The sequence below is a fragment of the Coregonus clupeaformis genome, chromosome 26 (genome assembly GCF_020615455.1).
Source record: "Coregonus clupeaformis isolate EN_2021a chromosome 26, ASM2061545v1, whole genome shotgun sequence".
NCBI classification, from domain to species: Eukaryota; Metazoa; Chordata; class Actinopteri; order Salmoniformes; family Salmonidae; genus Coregonus; species Coregonus clupeaformis.
Window position 1 is genome coordinate 3,606,988 of NC_059217.1, and position 19,623 is coordinate 3,626,610.

General features: G+C 44.9%; 1 protein-coding gene across 1 annotated transcript in view; it reads left to right on the top strand.

Annotated features, from left to right (window-relative positions):
* LOC121540519 (transforming growth factor beta receptor type 3) overlaps positions 1-19,623 on the top strand; it is a 114,232-nt gene that overhangs the window by 68,678 nt on the left and 25,931 nt on the right. The window contains exons 5-10 of the mRNA XM_041849453.2: positions 7,697-7,880; positions 10,533-10,695; positions 12,546-12,693; positions 17,143-17,332; positions 17,972-18,279; positions 18,882-19,037. Of these exons, the coding sequence (XP_041705387.2) occupies positions 7,697-7,880; positions 10,533-10,695; positions 12,546-12,693; positions 17,143-17,332; positions 17,972-18,279; positions 18,882-19,037 (1,149 nt within the window). The remainder of the gene's footprint in view (positions 1-7,696; positions 7,881-10,532; positions 10,696-12,545; positions 12,694-17,142; positions 17,333-17,971; positions 18,280-18,881; positions 19,038-19,623) is intronic.

Below are 19,623 nucleotides of genomic sequence, written 5' to 3' on the forward strand. Positions count from 1 at the left end.
GACACCCCTAGTGAATACATCACACAGCGTGACAACATGAGAACGCAATTCCAGTTATTTCCTGTACTAAATGGAAATATTCCCATGTAAGATTGAAAAAGTGGATGTAGTTCATTCAGATGAATGTGCATCCAGGCTGCTTACGTTTTCAGAGCTGTAAACGATCATTCTACATGCAGTTAGAGACAGTCTTCTCTAGGGCTGCGTCCCAAATGGCACCCTACTCCTTTATAGTGCGGGCTCTGGTCAAAAGTAGTGTAGTATATAGGGATAAGGTGCCATTCAGGACGCCATCTCAGAGGGAGCCATTAGCAGGTCAACAGTGTAGTAAATGTCTCCTCATCAGACATATAACAGCTGACAACAGTCATGAAGCCCAGCCCACAGCCTACTGTACAGTACTAGGCTAGCAGACCTTATTCTGTAGTGTACTAATGTTGTTAGATATTGGATCTGACATGGGGCCCTGTGCCTGCTTTCCCACTGTCAAAGGGGAGGGATAGGACTCCTCCCTGGTGACAGTTTTACTGTTCAGGGATACTTTAATGTACACTCATAAGGTTTACAGAATCATATATATACACTGAGTGTACAAAACACTAAGAACACCTTCCTAATATTGAGTTGCACCCCCCACGTTTGTCCTCAGAACAGCCTCAATTCGTCGGGGCATGGACTCTACAAGCTGTCAAAAGCGTTCCACAGGGATGCTGGCCCTTGTTGACTCCAATGCTTCCCACAGTTGTGTCAAGTTGGCTGGATGTCATTTGGGTGGTGGACCATTCTTGATACACACAGGAAACTGTTGAGCATGAAAAACCCAGCAGCATTGCAGTTCTTGACACAAACCGGTGTGCCTGGCACCTACTACCATACCCTGTTCAAAGGCACTTAAATCTTTTGTATTGCCCATTCACCCTCTGAATGGCACACATACACAATCCATGTCTCAATTGTCTCAAGGCTTAAGTCATAACTGTTTTCTATTCAGGCACATTCACAGTGAGGTGAATGTACCAGATTATCTGTCTGTCTGTGGAGAGCCACTCCGGTCCTTAGCTATGGCAAATTAAGGTTAGCGTTGAGTTGTGTGACATCCCTGGGCCCTCTGGCTGTGAGCAGAATGAACTGCCTGTTACATCCCATCTGTCAGGTCAGCTACTCTCCTCAGGTTCAGGTTGGCTCCAACAGGGATGCCTCGTTAACATGCCGCCATTATGGAACCCAAACACTGACTGACTGACTGGACAAAGAGACACGACGAGCTGCTGAGAGAATGGACGGATACCCAATCCTGTCACACTCAGTCAGTGCTTCACTCTGCATACCTGGCCTGTAGCTCTGCTCAGACCAACTGCAGTACACATGTCTGAGTCAAACATTCTGACCTGCAGTATAAATGCAAAATCTGCATGGATTCAAAATCTCACAGCACCGTCCTCAGCACATAATAAACAGATCAGAGCCACACTTATACTCTCACTGGTGGTCATTTTACAGTCTGGAACACTGTATGTATACTGTAGGTGAAAAGGCTGCGCTAGTGAGACAGACAGTGCCAAGTCCAGCTAGCGCACCACCGGCCGCGTTTGAGTAAACCCTCTTCTAGAGTTGGAGAGGAGCTGGTGTTGTGTGGTGGGTATATAGGGTAACAGCGTCAATAGTAATGGTTTGTAGGTCTTAACACCTCAGACCCTGATCCTCCCAGCCACACAGCCAGACCTCCTCTATGCTGTTCCCCCATTAGAGGGACTATTTCCTGGGGCTAATAGGCTCTGAATCTGCCCTGAATCAGCGCTGCCAGGCCTCGTTTCCTGGTCCCCGATTCTAGGGTCCACAGACGGACACATATGTGCCCTGGAACCGCTTCAGTTCCGCCCTGCTCTGCTCTGCCTGGTGAGCACACTGTTTCTGTTGGCCCACTGGATCCTCCTGCCTGCAGCGTTTTCAAATCTTTGGCCCGAAATCCAGACATTCTGTTGTAAAACATGCTCCGCAGCACTCCCTGTCAATCAGAAGTACTGAGTAATGAAAGAACATGAAGTCTAACATGAAATGAAAGATGGACACAGCAAATCATGCCAAAGTAATTTCACCAGGGGACAATTAGGATCCTAAGGAGGGCACATTTCTAGAGAGGGGTCTTTATGAAAGTTGGTTATATGACTCTGGTTGCATCTCAAATGGCACCCTATTCCCTATCTAGTGCGCTACTTTTGACCAGGGCCCATAGTGAATAGAGTGCCATTTGGGACGCAGATGCTATGTTTTAAAGGGTTATCGTGCCTTATTGTTTGACTAGTTTGATCTGGAACACATCTTTGTTCTCTCTGGCCTTTTGATGGACCAACATTGTAAAGTTTAGCTGTTGGAATTTGTTGCTCTTTCTGTGTTTGCCAAGTCTTTCTCCTTTTTCTGTCTTTTCTTTCTTTTATTGCATTATTTGGATTTGGTGTGATTCTCTCTCTCCTTTTTGTCTCTCTCTCTCTCCTTTTTGTCTCTCTCTCTCTCCTTTTTGTCTCTCTCTCTCTCTCTCTCTCTCTCTCTCGTTCTCTGTGCTCGTTAAATGGAACCATGGCCAGCCCAATATTGTTTTTTTCAGATCTACAGGAACGTTCTGCCATGGTGCAGAGACAGATGGTGTTGTTTTCTACACAACAGCTCTCCCTGCCAGTTCTCACACACATACATACACGCCAGCAGCTTGATTAGCTATCTGGAGCCGATATAGAGAGAGCAGATCAAATCACCCACAAAAGCATTTATCACATTCATATCATCACTGCATTAGAGCACGCTCCTATTATCTCACATCCTCTCTCTGTCCCTGAGGCCTCCCTCCCTGACTCCCACTGTTTGGAACACCTCGTCTTCTCCAGACCGACATTGGTGTTTTCTCAGGTTGTACAGTGGGTGTTGCTTAGTGTTGCTTAGCGAGAGAGTTGGAGGTTTGCAACACTCTGATAATTGATATAAAACATTTGGCATGGCGTCTCTTCTCTCCCCTTACCCCGACCAGCACATATGGCAATAATATGTAGACGCTCAAACACACACAGGCAGAGAGTCCAGGAAACTAACCACAGGCATATGCTTTTAAAAAGCCACGGACCGTAAAGGGTACTGGGCAGCAGGCACATGTTATTGTTGGGATTTATACTTTGGGGAGGGAAAGAAGGGACCAATCTTACAGTGAGGAGGCTTAGCTCTCTATGGCTGTTAGGAACTGTAGACTTTGGAACATTTAGACTAATGCCGACAAATTGTTGCAGCAGCTATTTACATTTTAGTCATTTAGCAGACGCTCTTATCCAAAGCGACTTACAGTTAGTGAGTGCATACATTTTTTTGCTGGCCCCCCGTGGGAATCGAACCCACAACCCTGGCGTTGCAAGAGCCATGCTCTACCAACTGAGCTACACGGGGCCCAGCTATCTCTTTGAAAATTCGGACGTAATATTTCATTGTATCACATTACATGTTCAGTGCAATCTGCTGAACAGTTGAAGCTGCCAGATGTCAAAGCTGATGTTGCTTTTCAACAGACATGAAGTGGAGAGCAGCCTACACCCTTCTCATTGTCTTACACCCATGGAGAGAAGTTAGGCTAGTCCGCTAGCTAGTATTTTTCAGAGCGGGCTTGTAGAACATTTGCCAAACTAGAGGTCCATCCCTGGGTCCACCCAAGCACCCCTTCTTATTTGACTTTGAACTGCTCAAGAACACCTCATTGGAGATCAGCTCTATTAGTTCCATTCCCAGTTAGGTAGAATGAGGTAAACTCTTGGCTTTGCAAAGTTCCATGGCTCTTACCTCTTGAGTGCAGACCTGAGCTGATTCCAGACAGACAGACAGACAGAAAGAGGCCAAACAGACAGTCCGCTCCCCTGCTTGGGTGCATTAGGTATGAGGTCATACAGTGAAATGAGCCCAGGAGTAATCTGTCTGTCTGTCTGTCTGGTTCTGTTTGTGAGAAGAGGACAGATAAACAGCACAAATGTATGTGTTCAGGGATTAGGCCCTCTCTCTCTGCACGTTCAGTCCTGTGTTCAGACAGGTCCTCCTCTTCTCAGGGAGAATGGGATGATACGCTCAAGACAACGAGTAGCGTACATGCTATGACAGTAGGGACAATAAAACCAACAAAAATGACTGTACTGTGAATTGTATTAATGTTTTTCACCCAATTGTTTCATTGAGTTAATCATCCCTTTGTGACAGTCATTGATGACTATGCATGTAGCACTACTTTGACGTCTACACTCTTAGAAAAAAAGATGCTATCTAGAACCTTAAAGGGTTCTTTGGCTGTCTGCATAGGAGAACCCTTTGAATAATCCTTGTTGGTTGCAGATAGAACCCTTTTGGTTCCAGGTAAAACCCTTTTGGGTTCCATGTAGAACCCTTTCTACAGAGTATTCTACATTGAATCCAAAAGGGTTCTACTTGCAACCAAAAACGATTATCCTACGGGGACAGCCGAATAAGCCTTTTGGAACCCTTTTTTCTAAGAGTGTATGCATGTAACACTAATTTGATGTCTTTGCATGTAGCACTACTTTGAAGTATTGTTAATACTCTGGGAGCTGAACAATTAACAATATTGTAACTTTGAAAAGGTATCGCTTTCAAGTCCTGGCTTCACACTTTGTGTTCTTGTAAAAGTAGATGCTAATCTCTTATTTTTTCCAACTTTCAAGTCTTTGATAAAAACATTACTGTATTTTTGTTTTTTTTACACATTCTTCTCACAAGGTCGCTCTTTCTCTCTCTCTCTCAGCTAACTGGGTATGGATCTCGGGTTGGTTTAGAGAGAGAGAGCCTGGTTTGTTGAGCCCCAGTGTCTCGGAGTCTCTTCTTTCATATTCCCATTTCAAATGACTCTCGAAAGGCCTGGAGCTAATTAGGTTCTTTAGGCTTCCACCTCTAATTCTTTCAGACTAATTACATGCGTATTGCCGCAATTAAATTGATAAACTCTGTTGAGCTTGGCAAGGTTTCCCAAAGTAAACCCCAACCCCTTCCTCCTCCATCTCCTCCTCCTCTCTCATTGTTCAGCACTCGTCCACGGCTCTATATCACTTTTGATCGCTGAGGTGAGGCAGTCAGGCAGAGGCACTCCGTCTTTCTCCACTAAAGTTTTCCTTTCCTTCCTGCTGTAGTCGTAGTAAACGTTATCACTCGAAATAAATAGCTACGTAGCGGTGAGTTCTTCGACAGTGTCTGTCTCCCTGGTCTTGGCATTTATTATCTGTGGTGACAATGCCAGGAACGTAGAAAGGAGCGGCCAGGGGTCAGGCAGATGTTGCACATGGTGCTGGCTGGGCCGTGTGTGTGTGTGACGTGTGTTTGTGTGTGTGACGTGTGTTTGGGTGTGTGTGCTGGGGGGAAATGGAGAACCTGTCTGTCTGGAGTTCCAAATACCCAATTGTCAAACAAACAAGCAAACACCATGATCTGAAAAACTAACCAATGTTGCGCTAGATTCTTGAGTTTTGCTTTCCTTTTCCCCCTCTTTGGAAAACTTCAAAAATATGGGTAATGCAACAAAAGTGTTATGAGGCAATGTTTTAATTGGGCCTGCCAGGTAGCACGGTCAGCTGCCCTCCACATGTTAGATAGGAGGCCATGGGAATAAGAAAAAGATCACGATAAATATAATGAGGTAGGCTATCTAGACCAGACCGTGTGTTAGGGCTACCTGTCTGGCCTGTGATACTCAGCTCAGCTCAACTCTGCTCACAGTTTTACTACAGTCAGTAGTTTTTTCAGCACATGTGAATGTTTATCTCGCTGAAATGAAGCATATGGGTTGAGGTCCGTTAAGAGCCAAAGGGGTGGTCTCTCTCGCTCTCTCTCTCTATGCTCTCTCTCTCTCTCTCTGCTCTCTGTTCTGTGCACGCACACACACATGCCAAGCTCAGCCAAGTTTCTCTCTTTCCCTCCCTCCATCCCTCCCTCAATCCCTCCCTCCTTCCCTGCCAGAAGACAAATCAGCACTTCATTGTGGGCTCGGGGCTCCGCACACATTTTTCGCTCATTTTCTTTTTTTGTCACCATATCACAGCTGGGTTTTGCGGTCTCGCACCCTTTTGCCTACCTAGGCTTAGGCTACGTCCCACTGTATCACATCTGGATACAATTCATCCTGCTGTCAGCTGGCTCTCATATGGCAAAATGTTCTACTTTTAGATTATGATGCTTACTCCAAACAAACTGCATTGATAAAAGTAGTCTCTTTCTTTGTGCCTCTGATTTATTTGTAAGTGTGTGTATGAGCACGCATAGAAAGACACGCGTGTCTTGCAATTGTATTTCCTATGATAAAGACAAAGTAGCATGTGTGTGTGTCTGCTGGCTATATTCATGACAGACAGCTCCATACTACTCCAGCCATTTTGAAAAATCCCTGCACACTAGTGATGATGCACAATAACAGATTACATAATCAGTAGATACCATACAACTTATTGTGTAAGGAGACCATGTGTCAAAATACGGAGCACACATTGTGAGAGGCCTTGAAATAACGATTGGGGATGGAGTGTGAAAGATGTCTTTTGGCAAAGTTTAGATGGAAGGTTTGAATTGGGAAAGGTCTTCTCTTCTCCTTTATCTGTTTGCCTCGAGGCAGGCCTTGACTTTTATTGTTTCAAATGTCTTATTTTCCCATAAGGTCTGATCCACAACTGTTTTTGTAGCTTTACCATTTTATATTCTCAGTAACTCTACATGTAGTTCCTTCAGTAGCTGAAATAGAGACTGCTGAAAGTAATCCAAAGTTATTTGATGTAAATTTGAATATAGAAAATCATACCCACTGATATTAAAGGTAGATTCAGCGATATGATGTAGATGCAGAAAGTTAAACGCATAGTGGGTCAATTTCCGCAACAACTAAAAGCGTTGAAGAGCGAGGCTCAACTCCGCTGTTTTGGTGCCCTGGCTACCACGCTGTGAACAGCGAGAAGCGAACTCGTGCACATGCAAAGATACTGTGTGTGAAAGTGAAGTCTTCCATCTCGCTCAACTCAATATCTGTCATTTCGCTGAGTTGACCTTTAAATCGATGCTTATTGGTCTCTGGACTAGATATACTGTAAATCCCCACACCATATTATTGATCCTCTCTGTATTATTGTCACACCAGGTCGATAATGCTAGAGCTAGTCTCTTAGGACCAGTTTCCCACACACAGATTAAGCCTAGTCCTAGACTAAACATAATCTTCGATGGAGATTCTCCATTGATCTTGCACTTTAGTCCAGGACTAGGCTTAATCTGTGGCTAGGAAACCGGCCCATAGTGTCATACAGAAACCTACTGTATCACAGTCATTCTGTGGAACCCCTGCTTCCAGCTCTTTTCCTCACAGGCAAATACGTCTATACGTCATAGTACACCCAATGCCATAGCAGTCTACAGACATGTCTTAGGGGCTATGTCTCCTGATGTACAGTGTCTATCTGTAACATCATTGTATCTCTCCACCCTCCAGGTATCAGAGAGCTCAAATGTCCACTTCTCTGTGTGTCGTTTAGCGCTGATACATGGCTGTAGACTCCTATGACTCCTAACACACTACAGCCATGTCTCAGGGGTATGACTCTTGATGAACCGTGTACGTCAGTCTGTAAAGCCATGGTGTCTCTCTGGCTGTCTGTCTGTAACATTGTTGTGTCTCTCCTTCCTCAAGGTATCTGAGGGATCTGATGTCCACTTCCCTCCAGGGAACTTCTCCCTCCACTGTCAGGTTCAGAAGGAGGTGCTTCCCCATGGCAACGAGCACCTCCTCAACTGGGCCACCAAGAAGTACAGAGCCGTCACCTCCTTCTCCGAACTCAAGATCGCCCTGGACATCTACATTAAAGTGGGAGAAGGTGTGTTTTACTGTCAGAGGGAAGTTAGAAATGTTTCTCCAAAGGACACTCTTAGAAAAAGGTGCTACCTATAACCATAAAGGGTTATTTGGCTGTCCCTTCTGTAGGAGAACTATTGGTTCCAAGTGGAACCCTACATCAAAGTGGGAGAAGGTGTGTTTAACTCTGAGAGGCAGGTAAGAAACGTTGCCTCAGTCCCAAGGTAGTGCCACATTTCCGTTTAGAATGCCTAGGGAGGCTTTTACACCTACCTCCACTAACAGTATATTTTCTTTGCCTTGTGACTGGCCTTTTCTTCCCCACTAAATCTTTAATGAAGTGGTTCCCACGCAGTAATTGCCTCTCAATGGAGGCCATTGACAGTCCTGGGAGTTACTGGACCCTAGAGAAATAAAACAATCCCAGAGAAGCAGAGCGAACACTCTCTGTGTTCTGAATTCTCAGTTCCACTGGCCAACTTTCAGTTCCATTTAAAAAGTAAATAGACTTGGCCGGGAGGAAAGGACTTTTTCTTTCTTTTGTAATCTGGCCGTTTGCTTTCCTTGCTTGTCACTTTTCTTCATTGACTGTGAGCCCAGAGTCAGTGGAGTGAGGAAGAAGTGATTGATGAAAATGCAGAGTAGGTTTTTACACCCTCTCGGTGTGTGTCTTCGTAGTAGGTTTATGAGAAGGATCGCTGCTCTGATTGCTAGCTGCTTCTAGACGAGGCCTGACAGACTAGTCCTGTGCGCTATGAGAAAAAGAGGGGAGTGACAGAGGGAGGATTAGGGAAACAAGAAGAGGAAAAAGGGAAATGGAGTTGGATGGACAAGAAAAGACTGAAGTTGACGCAACAGAAGAAAATCTATAGACTGAAGAGATCAAACATGGGACTGTTTCTTGCTATTCAAGTCTCCAAGCAGTTTTAGTCAAACAGACAAGAGAGGGATCCATTTACGTTATTCTTTCCTCCTTAAAACTAGAATCGTTAGTTGCTACATCCATTTTTGGAATTATAAATTGATTCTTGAAGAATATAACTTAGAAATGCCTCATGAGCTTAGTTCAACTGTCGTACCCCATCAGAACCCAAAATATAACCTTGTTTTACTCTGTAAACAATGTAAATGTAAACAAACACTTTATAGCCTCAAAACATGTTTAAAATGATACTTTTGATATCATGGATGGTCAGTCCTTGCATCCATAGGTATGTCTATGAATTTGAGAGTGGTTACATTTCTCTGGGCCCATCCCTCAGCTTTTTACCAAAACGGGTGGAGAATCGCTTTATTGTTTCTACTAAGGATTCTAGCTTTAACTCCTTAAGCTGCTAATAAGTAAGACGTTAGAGGCCTTGTTCCTTAACTTGTCTGTAAGAAGACCACTTCTGAGAAGCAGAGTTTGTAGTAAACTAAACTGTGGAAGGCATTGCTGGGTTTAGCAAATGTCAGCTGTTCCTTGATAACTGTGAGCTGTGAGTGGAAACAAACTGTCAGAGTTGTCTCCTCTCCACCAGGCAGTAGAGTTACTGTAGCAGGTACTCAGGCTGTTTGAAGTCAAGGGCTTTCCTCCAGGGATGTTGTGTGATTGATCCATTGAAGCCATGCTTCACTCTTTCCTCCACTTCTTCACTCCCCACTGGTGCTTTGTAAACCGATCCGACAGCACGTCCAACTTCATCCTACGTCAACATCCAGATAGATAGGGCACCTCATTTTTAACGACTGTCTTTCAACTGCATGACAATATCACTTTGACTGCCAGGAGTGGAGTCATGGCTCCATTACACATTACAGCCGGGGTATGTACTGTTCTCTCCATGTAGTCAATCACTTCAGAGGAAAACAGAGCGTGTGTGGTTGCTTAGCCTTGAAGCAGTAATCTATTCAGCCGCTCTCTCTGTCATTAGACACTGTGGTTTGGCGAAGGACCAATATGCCATGTTTACCTCAGTCCGTCTCCCCCCATCTCTCTCTCGCTCTGGTACTTTTTCATGAGGCTGGACAGATTTCCGCTTTGTTTCGTACCAGGCCATTAATACACGTACGAGGGGGGCACATGTGGGTCTAGGGAGGAAGGTGCCAACCCCTTTAGTTTATATTGTCAAAGAGCTTGTTTGCCAAATAAGGAAGCATCTGGGCTTAACTTTTTATGTTTTATAAAAGACTGAGAAGAGGATTGCATGCCTGGGCAGTTGGATGGAGAATAATAATAATTGAGTAAATAAATGCTAATAAGTTAGAATGGTGGGAAACCTGACAGGAATGACTGATTGGACGTGTTTATGACAGCTATTGTTCAAAATTGTCCTTCATTATCCCAGAAACATAAATCATAGTGTTCAGTACAAAAGCTGTCTGTATGTCCCTGTCTTTTACCAGCAACCCCAAATTGTTCAGGCTATGGCTGAACAAAGGAATGTAAATACCTAAATACCTCACCCATTTCCTCATGAGGATTCATCTTGAAAGAAAATAAAAAAACTTTCACACTGCGCTTGCCAGTATCACTTTAGTATATTAAGCTTACGTATCAGCCTCACTGCCTTCATCAGAACTTATTCCTCTTGAGGATTAATCAAGTATAATCACATCACTTCCAGTGTAGGAATTATACATAGAGTCATAATCTCATAATCTCATTTAACCACACTCTCCTTTTGTCTTTCAGACCCAGTGTTCTCAGATACCTGTAAGATCGACAACAAGTTCCTGTCTCTGAACTACTTAGCTGGCTATGTGGAGCCCCAGCCCTCTAAAGGCTGTGTCCTGTCTGGGCCAGACCAGGACCAAGAGGTCCACATCATCGAGCTGCAAGCACCCAACTCCAGCAGGTCAGTACTGTAATCCAACACAACCAGAACACAAGCAGAACACAACCAGAACTCCAGTAGGTCAGTACTGTAGCCTACCACCAGAACCAGAACATAGTCCGACCCAAATAAGGCACACATTTATCCAGTTTAGGCTGGGTTCTGGACACAGATTAAGCCTAGTTCTGGACTAAAGAACACTTTCAGTGGAGATTCTCTATTGTGCATGCTTTTTAGTCCAGCAGTAGGCTTAATCTGTCTCTGGGAAACTGGCCCTTTATGTCAATATGCTACACATTATGTCGATCACACTAACTCTAAATATAAACCTTAATGATCTCAGTGTAATTTCCCCATTACAAGAGGTCAGGATGGTTTCTCTCTAGTCACACTGGTAGTCTGTGTTGGATACCAAGGAAGAGGGGGATAATATTGACGTTTTGTTGAGCACTCTATCTCAGACTCAAAGTCTAAGGGTGCCTCCCTTAGATTAGGCATGGTTTGCAGTCGGCGTTCCATTTCATCCCAAAGGTGTTCAATGGGGTTGAGGTCAGGGCTATGTGCAGGCCAGTCAAGTTCTTCCACAACGATCTCGACAAACCATTTCTGTATGGACCTCGCTTTGTGCACGGGGGCATTGTCATGCTGAAACAGGAAAGGGCCTTCCCCAAACTGTTGCCACAAAGTTGGAAGCACAGAATCATTTAGAATGTCATTGTATGCTGTAACATTAAGATTTCCCTTCAATGGAACTAAGGGGCCTAGCCCGAACCATGAAAAACAGCCCCAGACCATTATTCCTCCTCCACCAAACTTTACAGTTGGCACTATGCATTGGGGCAGGTAGCGTTCCCCTGGCATTTGCCAAACCCAGATTAGTCTGTCGGACTGCCAGATATATTGAAATGTGATTCATCACTCCAGAGAACACGTTTCCACTGCTCCAGAGTCCAGTGGCGGCGAGCTTTACACCACTCCAGCCGACGCTTGGCGTTGCGCATGGTGATCTTAGGCTTGTGTGTGGCTGCTCGGCCATGGAAACCCATTTCATGAAACTCCCGACGAACAGTTATTGTGCTGACGTTGCTTCCAGAGGCAGTTTGGAACTCAGTAGTGAGTGTTGCAACCGAGGACAGACAATTTTTACGCGCTACGTGCTTCAGCACTCGGCGGTCCCGTTCTGTGAGCTTGTGTGGCCTATTACTTCCTGGCTGAGCACTTACAGCACTTACAGTTGACCGGGACAGACTGACTTTTTGGAAAGGTGGCATCCTATGACGGTGCCACGTTGAAAGACCAAGTTCTTCAGTAAGGCCATTCTACTGCCAATGTGTTTCTTTGGAGATTGCATGGCGGTGTGCTTGATTTTATACACCTGTCAGCAACAGGTGTGGCTGAAATAGCAGAATCCACTAATTTGAAGGGGTGTCCACATAATTTTGTATATATAGTGTAGGTTGGCATCCATTTGGGACACAACCTCACGTGGAGTGTAGTCTGTATTTCCAGTCTGCCGGGTAATGGCCTCAGTCTCCCAGAGGTGTGATTACTCTGTATACGCATAAAGAGCCCAGAAATACAGGGAATGTGGCAGTCATGATGTATTTCACCATACGGCTGCTATGTGGTCTGGTCTGCTACGCACGTCTTCCTCTTTCTGGGAATACCTCCAGTTTCTTAATCAGTTGGCCAGACAGAGGTAAGGCATGTAAATACTGAGTGTTTTGGGTCTTCCAAAACTCTTATGGCTCTCTCCTGGCTGGCTCGCTCTCTCTCTCGCTCTCTCACTCTCTCTCGCTCTCTCGCTCTCTCTCGCTCTATCGCTCTCTCTATTTCTCTCTCTATTTCTCTCTATTTCCCTCCCTGAGCAGTGCGTTCCAAGTGGATGTGATCGTGGATCTGAGACCACTGGAGGCAGATGTTCCATTGTATCGTGACATTGTGCTGCTGCTAAAGTGTGAGAAGTCTGTCAACTGGGTCATCAAGGCTCACGGCGTCATCGGCAAACTGGACGTGGTGGTACGTAACACTGAACACTACGGAGAAATGTTTTGTTTCTAAATAAAAATACTTATATTTACAGTAACCTGCAAACTGGACTTGGTGGTACGTGACTCAAAACGTCACTCTGAATGTAACAAACACAGCCCCTCTATTCATGGGTTGCACCTCCTTCACTCGGTCGCCACTGTTATGAACATTCTCAAGCTGTTCTCTGCCATAGTGGTGCCCAAAGGTCTACTTGTGCCCAGTCATTCTGAACGGGGGCTAACGACTGTTTAGTCTAAATTACACTATAGTGGCCTGGAAATACGATCAATCTGACAACATCACGATAATGGCAAAAGGTTTTGCTACTAATTATTTGCCTCCTTTTAAAATGTTTTTGTATTTCCAAGCCACTGTAATGCCCTTTTGATAAAATCTTCATAATCTCCGATTGACAATGCTGAGTCGGGCAGCAGTCCTAAAATGAATGTTCAAAGCAATATAGAGACGAAACCTTGCAATCCATGAATAATAGGAAAGTGCTGCTTTGACCTAAATAAAACTACTTATATTTTCAGTAGAAGCAGTTTATTTAATGGCCAACTCCAGAGACCTAAGACTCTATCCCTCAGATTTATAGCAAACCAAGTGGCAGGACTGCTATTGAGTGGTTTTTCGAATTGATTAGTTCAACTTTCAGATTTTAACTGCCAAGATCTTCACTGTCTCAGTAACACATCACAATCAGAGAAGGTTGGTGGCACCTTAATTGGGAAGGACGGACTCGTGGTAATGGCTGGAACGGAATCAGTGGAATGGTATCAAATACATCAAACAAATGGTTTCCATATGTTTGATGCCATTCCATTAGCGCCGTTCCAGCCATTATTATGAGCTGTCCTCCCCTCAGCAGCCTCCACTGATCACAATGGCACGAATGGTATGAGGGGAGACGGGCAGAGGATCCATGTCACAACACATGACTAGACAGGCACAGCAGACAGACAGGCATGTCACCACTTTTCACTGCTGACCAATACATTTGTCACAATCCGAGGAGTGTTGAAGTGGCACCTGGTTTCAACCTGCCTGCAGGGGAGGGAGGGAGGGAGGGATAAAGAGATGAACTGTGAAATATCATGCTGACAGCTCCAAGGGTTGTCATCATATTGAATGAGAGGAGGAGGGGAGAGGGGGAGGGGGGTGAGACATTTTCATAGGCCAGGCTCACCACAAACAGTATTTTTATTGTGCTCACAGCCTCGCACAGACTGACCTGTTTGCCGTCCATCATAATGTGAATTATGAGCGTTGCTGGCTGCAGGCCCTGTCTGCATCCCAATTGGCACCCTATTCCGTATATAGTGCACTACTTTTGACCAGAGCCCTATGGGAATAGGGTGCCATTTAGGACAGGGCCTATCTCTGTGGATTACACTGCAGAAACAGTAACAACACAATCACTGCCCAAATACTGTGTAATACCTCAGTAACTGGCTATCTGTCTGTAGTATTGAAATATTGTTTCATACTTGTTAACATTGACACCCACACAGTCTGTGGTCGTGTATACACTTACATTTTTTTTTTTACAAAATCTGTTCTGGTCATTGAAAGACATACACTATTTTACAAGGCTTACACTAAGGGAGATTTATTTGGTTTTAGGTTAACAATAGGAAATTGTCCAATGACCGTATTTGCTCTGGCATTGCATGTTTTCCTCCCACTTACATCAGTCTAGACATGTATGTTAACGAAACCAAATAGATTTTACCAATATCTGAAGTCATAATGAGGGATGGCTCTTACACGTTTGGCACATAGCCAACAGATACCTAGTGGATATCAAAGGTGTTTTGTCTATTAATAAAAAAGTGGCGTTGACACAATTTAGACTACCATCTCTGTAGCCCAAACCAACCTGGCCTGCCCTTCGCTCGATCTTCTCTATGAGTGCTGCTTAGCTCTATTCCGTGGTCCCTATGCTATGCTAACTGCTGTGTCTTGTATTGTCTTATGGGCTCTAGGTACCTGCTTCCCTGGGTTGGTTCCCACACTCTGTAACAGTGATCCTCATGCAGGCAGGGTTTGTGTGTGCCTCTGCCAGTCCATGACTCTGCACTTCTCCCATTCAGCCAGCTCAGTTCAGGCTCAGGCTGCGTCCCAAATGGCACCCTATTCCTTATGCAGTGCACTCCCTTTGACCAGTGCCCATGGAGCTTTGGTCAAAACTAGTGCAATATATAGGAAATAAGGTGCCACTTGGAATGCTGGCCCACGCTCAGCCCCAGCCACCGCCTGCCTGGCTGTTTGTACAGCTGCCCTTTAGGCTGTCACTGCACTGAATCAATCAGGCCAGCAGAGCAGGGCTACGGTTGGCTACAGTAGTAGGCTACGCTAAGAGAACCATTAGGGGGAGTAGGGGACTGGAAACTGGGAACACATGTCAGCGATGTGCTGCTGACCTACAGTTTACTGTACTGCCAAAGTACTAGCCTGGTCCCGTATCTGTTTGGCATGACATTTGGCATTACCATGAATGACCATAGGAGTTGGCAAGACAGCACAAACAGATCTGGCACCAGGCTAGGAAAGTACAAGCCAGGGCCAGACATAGAGTACAGTACTAAACGCAGAATAGCACAAATCATTGGGAGGAGTTCAGTTATGATGGATCAGATTTGCTTTTCACTTCTGGTTTTGATTTCTGAGTTTAGAACCTATGAATCAATCTAGGACCAAAGTAAACTGAAACTGCCCAGTATCATTGCAAGGGTTTCATTGACAAAATGCTTAATTAATGCTATGTGTGTGTGCGTGTGAGAGTGTGTGCATATGAGTGTGATTGTGAGTGTGCTTGCCTGCATGCGCATGCATGTCCCAGTATAAGAATCTGTCTTTGGGAACCAGCCACTGTGTCAGAGTGAATATCTATAAACAGAGAATGTCAGCTATGTACGTGATATGATAGCCTCGTAAAATCAAAGTGTTGCTAGCTACTGTCAGAGGATTGGCCACAGCTCTGCTCCTGCTCCGGGGGACAGAGGGGATGTGCATCCCAAATGGCACCCTACTACTTATATAGTGCACTACTTTTGATCAGAGACCTATGAGCCTTGGTAAAAAGTAGTGCACTAAATTGGGAATATGATGCCATTTTGGACAGAGTGGATATGTGGGAAATGTCTGTGGGAAGGGATTAGCCCTCCTCACATTATACAGCACGGAACACTGGGGAACTAATGAGGAATTCTGGTAGAAATCTGACACATTAGGCTTAGTCCCACCATTGATCAGGCTTTTGACGTTTGTGTGTGTGTGTGTGTGTGTGTGTGTGTGTGTGTGTGTGACCCTTCACCGCTGCTGAATTGGTCAGGGCCTTTCCATGCCGAGGCCTGAATGTAAAGTGGCTCTTTTGACTTTGACTCTTTCAAGATATGAGAGTAAAATGAATATTCTCACACTTTCATTGTGGGTTGTGGTCACGCCGGTTTTTGAAGCTCTATAGTGACGTTTTACCATTTCATACAGTCAGAAAAAGGAAATGAAACGAGACGTAGAGATTACTGGTAAATGATGCTAACTAGAAAAGAAGAAAGCGTCCACTTTGGTTTGTATAAGACTGATGACGACAAAGCCCTCCCGAGTGGCGCAGCGGTCTAAGGCACTGCATCGCAGTGCTGAGGCGTCACTACAGACTCGGGTTCGATCCCAGGCTGTGTCACAGCCGGCCGTGACCGGGAGACCCATGAGGCGGCGCACAATTGACCCAGCGTTGTCCAGGTTAGTGGAGTGTTTGGCTGGCCGGCCTTGTCTCATCATGCTCTAGTGACTCCTTGTGGAGGGCCGGACGCCTGCAAGCTGTCGTCAGTTGGACGGTGTTTCCGCCGACACATTGGTGCGGCTGGCTTCCGGGTTAAGCGAGCAGTGTGTCAAGAAGCAGTGCGGCTTGGCAGGGTTGTGTTTCGGAGGACGCATGGCTCTCGACCATTGCCTCTCCCGAGTCCGTAGTGGAGTTGTAGCGATGAGACAAGACTGTAACTACCAATTGGATACCACGAAACTGGGGAGATAAAGGGGTCAAAGTTAAATATATATATTATTATTTTTTTGATTGATGACGGCAGGTAGCTTAGCGGTTAATAGCGTTGGGTCAGTAACCAAAAGGTCGCTGGTTTGAATCCCCGAGCCGACTAGGTGAAAAATCTGTCTGTGCCCTTGAGCAAGGCACTTAACCCTAAGTGTTTGCTAAATGTCTCAAATGTTCATGTAAAAAAAATTATCATGACAAGATATGGTATCTCAGAAGAAGAAATTAGAGCACGTTTTTTTCTTTGATTATAACTGATAAGATTACATTGATTAAAAACTCCTTGAATCAAATCAATTGCTGGTAGTTTTGCCTCTACCAATATTTCCATATGATTTACAGTATAGGCTACTAAACCTGTTAATCCCAATATTTTTCCCCAATAGACGCCAGATACCATCAGTCTGAGCCCCAACACAGAGAGGCGGATGGAAGTGTCTAAGACCCCCAAGCACCACCTCCCATCTGGCTCTCAGGCCCTGATCAAGTGGGCAGAGGAGCATAGCTATGGACCAGTCACCTCCTACACCCACACCCCTGTGGCTAACACCTTCAACCTGAGGCTCAGGGAGCCAGGTAAGACAAGCCAGGCTGTTTAAAGTGGACTCAGATTTGTGTTCCAGTACTTGTTGACTGTAATTAAACTAATACGGTAGATCATGTATGACAAACAGACCTAGGTTTAGTCAATTCAATAAAGATATCTACTATGTAAATAAATTAGCTATGCTTTGATTTATACACATTTTTCATGAGCATACATTGTTATAAATGTATTTAACTGTTAAATAATTAATTTCTACCACAGACCATCACCAACACAGTTTAACTGTTCTTATAAAGACAATAGCGTGAAAACTTGGGCCAGTTTCTGCTCTGTGCAATTTCCATGGCTCTAAAACCACCAGATGATACTTTAACAGAGGTCTCTCTCTCTCTCTCTCTCTCTCTCTCTCTCTCTCTCTCTCTCTCTCTCTCTCTCTCTCTCTCTCTCTCTCTCTCCTTATTTTTCTCCTTCTTTCTTTCTCTCTCTCTCTCCTTCTTTCTCTCTCTTTTTCTTTCTCTCTCTCCTTCTCTCCCTCCTTCTTTCTCTCCTTCTTTCTCTGTCTCTCTCTGTGTGTGTGCATGCATGGTGTAGGTGTCTGTCTGTGCGTGTACGTGCGTTTGTGTGTGTGTCTCTCTGTGACTAAAATGTGTGTGTTCTGTGACTTCCAGATGTGCTGAATCCCCTGGACTCCATGTTCCTTCCTTCTATCCTGTGGGACACCAACCCCCTCCTGTCTGGTGGTCCGGGGGGTGCTGCCTCACGCTCCATTGGCCTGCCATTCCCCTTCCCCCCGCCCAAGGAGCAGGGCCTGCCCTACCTATCACTGCCCCCCTCCCTGGAGGACCATCCCTGGCTGGGGCTGGGAGGGGAGGAGGGTGGGGAGCCTGAGGAGCAGCAGGGGACCCTCAGTGTGGGGCTCAGTGTTCAGTGTGAGGAGAACAGGATGGTGGTCAGCATCGACAGAGAGAGTCTGCAGGTGAGTGGATGAATAGCCTACTGTGACTAATTGTGTCTGCAATAGAGGACAGGCTGCTGTGGAATTCACACTTTTCATCCTTGGTTTATCTCTGAGTCTTCCTCTTTACGGAATAGTGACTGGCATGTAGTTGAATGAATTGTGTGTATTTTCCCAGACTGTTTGTGTTGTGTTGTGTGTGTGTGTGTGTGTGTGTGTGTGTGTGTGTGTGTGTGTGTGTGTGTGTGTGTGCCCTACCACTGGGTACAGTGAAGCAGGCAGAACACAACAGACCACATCACAGTCTATTAAATCCCGCACACTGCAATTAGGGATAGTTATGGTTACAGTTGGACCATCCTGTGGTTTTTATGTCTTCCTGGGAACTTAATATCACACCGAGAAGTAGTCTGTGCTGTAGAATGGCATAGTGACGATAATGCCAATGGAGTCTAGTGCCACATTGTGTCTCAGCAACAGTTCTGACAGTATTGAGATGATCATTAATCATGATTTGTATTGCAAATATTATAGATTATTGATTGACATTATATTGTTTTCTTTCTATTTTTCAATACTTTATTAATTTACTTTACATTTTTTACATTTGTCTCTTTCCTCAGGCCAGTGGTTATGGTAATACCAACCTGACTCTTCAAGACCCAGAATGTAAAGCGACGGTTAACTCCACCCACTACACCCTAGAGACGCCATTGGAGGGCTGTCAGACCACCAAGTACCCCATGCACTCCAGCTCTATGGTCCTCTACATCAACTCAGTGAGTACCACACACAATGGCCATAGCATCTACAAAAACTAATTGAGGGCCAGTTTCCCAGACCCTAGTCTTGCGTTACCATACTCCCAAGTCTTGTGAAGCTTGAACATTTAAGATACCTGGACCCAAATAAGCCTACTCCTGGACTGAAAAAGAAGGTTCAATGGATATCTCAATTTTAAATAGTTTTTAGTCCAGGATTAGGCCAAATCTGGGTCTGGGAAACCTATGAGTGCTGTATCCCCCAACCCTAGCCTGTTACTCTGAACAATGGTAAAATCAGTTATCTCTGTTGATATCATGGGAGAAGCACCCAGGGCCAAAACTTAGGACAACACTATGAAAATGTTATGGGATTCAGTATTACCGTTAAACCCTTTCTCAGCAGAGTTCATCATTAACATGGAATGCAACATGTGCTTTCACTAACAAGCAACGATAAATCACTTCTCCGCGGATCTCTTAAATTATTTTCGGAGCAAGGTTACAAAACACATTTGTGTCCAAATAGAGATTAGAAATATCAGGCACACACCCAAAGTTCTCCCAATTTTTTATCTCTTGTCTTGGATGCAGACCCCTATGG